At 42.5% G+C, this 4,771-nt stretch overlaps 1 protein-coding gene across 1 annotated transcript; it reads left to right on the top strand.

Annotated features, from left to right (window-relative positions):
* LOC109839734 (citrate-binding protein-like) lies at positions 334–2,105 on the top strand. Its single transcript, XM_020408241.1, has 2 exons — positions 334–640; positions 1,567–2,105. Exons 1-2 carry the CDS (start codon positions 380–382, stop codon positions 1,945–1,947), a joined length of 642 nt encoding a protein of 213 aa, XP_020263830.1. The 5' UTR covers positions 334–379; the 3' UTR covers positions 1,948–2,105.

Raw genomic sequence — 4,771 nt, 5'->3', positions numbered from 1 at the left:
AGGAAAGAGATAATTTTGATTCTAATAGCTAAACGTGATGTAATATGATATTTTCTCAAAAGTCTTTTGTCTTTTATATTTTGCTCAAAACAAACAAAGCAACCGTGCTTCAAAGACAATCTCATGTGGCGCGCAGCGTTAAAATCTTTCTTCCTCTTCAAAAATAATTAAAGCCCACAATTGAAAATGACTATTTCAATATTGTATCAGTAATAAGTAGTCAAAAGATGAATATTTTGCTATTTCATTGCATCACATCATTGTGTTTTATGTTTTCACTTAACAAGCTTTATCCACCTCCAAGCTCCTATAAATATCACCTCCCTTGCTCCCCTTTCACTCACACTCATTCTCCTCCCTTCAGAGCACTACATAAAAAATGGCTCTCTCAACTCGGTTTCTTTTGGCATTCATAGTTTCATTGAGCACCATGAAGGGCTTGTGCTCAGGCGATCCAACCGATGGATTCACAGCCGTGCCCTTAACGGAGAAGAACTTCAAGGAGCAGTGGCCGTACAATCTTCCTCTTGACGATCGTTATAGCTTCGTTGACGGAGTTCGCAAGCTCTGGGTTTATTCTACAGACAAGCCTCATTTTCCTGGCAGTGGAACGAAGCCCCGGACTGAGATTCATATTGAAGTAATGGCTTGCTACTTACTCTCGTTAACGAGCTATTAACTGCACATATAGACCCCTTATTATCTCGCCCTGAGATTTATTATCCTCGTAGCTTGATTTTGGCAAATAGATATTCCTAGAATGAAATTTTGAATAGGGCTCCTTGCCCTATTTTTACTGCAAAAATGTCGTGAATAATTGTTCACGTTTGATTATTTTTAAGGAAATAAAGACTTTTAGTTAGATTTCTTGATGGAGAATAATAGAAAGAGATGAAAGTAAAGAAAATAAGAAATACTTTATGAGTCGAGTAATGATAATATTTTAAGAGACTACTAGAAATCAGTAAATTGTGGTAGTTTTGTTTTTACTCTTGTTAAAATCATGTCTTTGGAGTTTTTGGGGGGTTAGGGGGCATGATTTTACTTTGTACAACGCCATCTGACTAAATAAATAGCAGGATGCTGGTGTTGGTTTTTATATGATTTATATGATTTCAACCATTGACTAACAAGATTCATCAAAATTTCTTTTGGTTTCTGTCCTAGCAAATCAACTATATATAAGACCGTCAATTGAGTTAGTTCATTGTATAATATCTCTATTTCCAAACTAATTAAAAACACCCAAAGCTTAGTTTCAAGATCAATTTAGTAATTTCATCAAAATATGTCGATATTCTTAAACATAGTGAACCTTGTTTTGCACTGGTCTTTTACTGCAGAAACAAACCCGCGTAACTATTTACCTGAATGTTTTACATTTTCCTTTTTGACAGTATTTTGTTGCTATTCATGCCTCATCTAAACATATTTTGGTGCCCCCACTCGTAGCTGGGTTGTAATTTTGTAAGGGTTCAATTCTGAAATAGGGTCTTATATGCTTCCCATGTAAATCAGGCTCCACAAACAACAATAGTCATTTTGTGACGTATATTTTTTCTTCAGGGATACGATTACTCTTCGGGCGTATGGCAATTCGAAGGCAACGCCTATGTACCAAGCGGAACAACGGGTGTATCCATCATGCAAATCTTCGGAGCCAGCGGCAGAGCAACAACCTTCATGATGTGGGTTCACAATGGCTCAATCAATTACTACTCCCATCAAATGATCCAAGACAATATCTACGATCGGTGGTTCAAAGTGAATGTGATTCATGACACCGGTGCTAAAAAAGTCCATGTTTACATCGACAATGTTTTGAAACTGAGTGTGGATGATGCCGGAGGAGACTCTCATTACTTCAAGTTTGGTGTTTATGAACAGAATGGTAATTCGAACTGCATGGAGTCGAGGTGGAAGGGTATTAGGGTTTTGAAGAAATAAGATTGAGATGAATGTGCGATTTAGTTATGTATTTGGCGGGTGCCTGTATATGTTGTATGCCATGTATAAGATAAGGTCTGGACGTTGTGCGCAAGTCCATGTATGAGTCATGTATACTATGTACCTACTATATTTAGTAATGCAAATCCCTATTTATGTTTGCAATATTTATATGAGTTTTGTTCCTTTTTTTTTGGTTGATTGGAAAGTCTAATTTACATAGAGAATACATAACACCAAAACCCAATGTGTTCATGAACTGTTAGAAAATAGGTGTAGACCCAAACCTCGTCGGCGGCGAGGTCAAGCGGCGGAGGCGAGCTCAGACGAGCTCGAGATCAGAGCTTGGAGTCGGGCGAAGGCGACTTGGTTGCAGGCGATGCTCTCCTGGCGAACTCGAGGTCGGCAGCCTCGTGCGGGCGAAGTCCAGAGCTGGCGAGGGCGAGACCTTCTATTGGCGAGTTTTAGGGCTTCAGGCGAGGCCCTTTATGCTGGCGAGATCAAAGTTGTTTTGAGTGCAGGCGGATTTGATAGAGGACAGGCGAGCTCGGGTTTGAGCAACGTCAGGCGAGCTCAAATAGGTGTGAAGATCGCCTGCGTGTGGAGAGAGGGTTTTGCCTGTTGCGGACGTGGAGGCGAAGGCGGACTCGCCTGCGCGTTGTGTTCACTCAAATCCGCAAGTGCACGGATATCGTTGTAGCGATGCAAGGTCGTATCCTCAGGGACTTCGTTGTTGAATTACTGATATTTCACTGTTTTGTAACTATCTAAACAATTGTGTTAAAAAGTATGATTTTTTGATTATCAATAACGAACACGCTAGCTAGTATAACGAGAATTCACTCAATTAAAAGGATCTAGGATTGAACTTCGGTTTCAACTCTGGTTCGAATCAATAAATTAATCAATTGTTATCGAATCTCTCAATGCATTAAGAACCACTAACCTATGATAACTATTAGTCTCTTTCGGACGACTAAATTCGTGCCTAATTCAGGCCTAACAACCTATTTTCATGGTGTTAAACCAAATTAAACCCATTAAGTTCTTGTTAATCCCTTGTTCTCAAGGAATAATCAACGCTACTTCGTGATCAAATTAATTCTTGTTCAATTATCACTATTTGTCCGGCGTAAATCTAACTTTCAGTTCAAAATCAACATCCTAGAGAATTAAATGCAGTGGCGCAATTAGAATTAACGCCTAGCCAATTGGTAGGGTGAAAATTTGATTCTCCGAAGAAAGGAGTTTCGTTTGTATTTATAAGAAAGCCTTATTACAAACTAACAGATCAATGTTTACAAAAACAGAGCAGAGGGAAGGCCCTCTTTGTTTTGTGTGGGGACTTTAGGTGGCGATAGGATGGCCTCGCTCGGTGCTCGTGGCCGAGTCTGCTTCCCTTGGACGATCCGATCGAAGTTGATGCCGGAGCCGGAGCTTCGGTTCTCAAATGAGGGAGCCTTTGGCAAAGGTCCAGGTTCAACCTTTGGGAGATTAGCCAGCAGAATAATGCAACGGCCAATCCCCCTTTTCTTCATGTTGCTGAAGATGGGTTTTAACGAGCAAGGGATGAATCATGGGCCATCCCTTGATTCATGGGATTTGACTATGTGAGGGAGACAGCTTGCACTACTCCTTGAATTATGGGATGTGACCACACGTTGTTCGGAGACGTCTGCTGCTGTTCATATCGTACCATCAATGGTCATTCGAAGAGCTATGCTCTGCATCACGCTACATAGGAGTGGGAAAGCCCCTCCTCGTATGCGTGACAACGGCTGTCAGATGCTTGCGTAGATCTGACCAGCCACCCGAGCGTTGGCAGGCTCTCGTCCCTTCGGCTGGACAACTGAGGTGAGCCGCAATTTATGAGGGTGCAGGCTGTTTCGGCGCCTGTCCGCTCATTCGTACTGTGGACGGCCATCTGACGGGCCTGGAGTATTGTGCCCTCTCCCTTGATTTGTGGGATTTGACCACTGATGTAACTGTTCCCATACTCCAAGTGGGCAGTTGACAGTGAGCTGGCGAGTCTGGCAGCTTGGGTCTGCAGGCGAGCTTTAGGACTGCAGGCAGACTTGGGTCTGGCAGGCGAGCTTGCAGTCGAACTGGGTCTGCAGGCGAGTTGCAGTCGAACTGGGTCTGGCAGGCGAGCTTAGGATGCAGGCAGATTTCGAGCTGCAGGCGAGCAGGCAGACTTGGTCTGCAGGCGGATTTGGGACTGCAGGCAAGATTCGAGCTGCAGGCGAGCAGGCAGACCTTGGGTCTGCAGGCGGATTTGGGACTGCAGGCGAATTTGAGCTGCAGGCGAGCTCCTGAGCATGGATTGAAGAATAGGCCGTAACTTTCAAACCGTAAGTCGGAATTGACGAATTACATATGAAAATCGCTATCTCGACGAGATGGAGCCATCCGAACCGAAGCCGAAGGCTTCGGTTCGCTTCCTCCGTTTTGCCAATTCCTTACGGTTTGGGAGATATCTGCGTTTTCCCCTTTCTGCCTATTGTCGGCGCGAGGTTTTAGCAGTTTTGTTCTGAACTTCTCTGATAAGGATTAAAGGCAATTTTTATTGCCTACAGCAATTTCTACTAGTAACTGAATAATGCAAGTCGAACAATCAATAACAACAACAATCAGTTCATTAATTCATAACCATGGCCGAACCTAGTTCAATCCCAGATAAGACAATTACTCACACATAATTGAAATAGAAAACATAATAACAATATATAAGATCATAATCATAAACTGGAAATTGAGATAGATCAGAAAGATAAACCGTAGTGTTGAAGTTGCACACAATTCTCCACAAACAGCAGGTTCCAAA

The sequence above is a fragment of the Asparagus officinalis genome, chromosome 4 (genome assembly GCF_001876935.1).
Source record: "Asparagus officinalis chromosome 4, Aspof.V1, whole genome shotgun sequence".
In the NCBI taxonomy this organism is placed as follows: domain Eukaryota; kingdom Viridiplantae; phylum Streptophyta; class Magnoliopsida; order Asparagales; family Asparagaceae; genus Asparagus; species Asparagus officinalis.
Note: the sequence above shows the minus strand (reverse complement) of the source record. Positions and strands in the feature narration are given on the sequence as shown.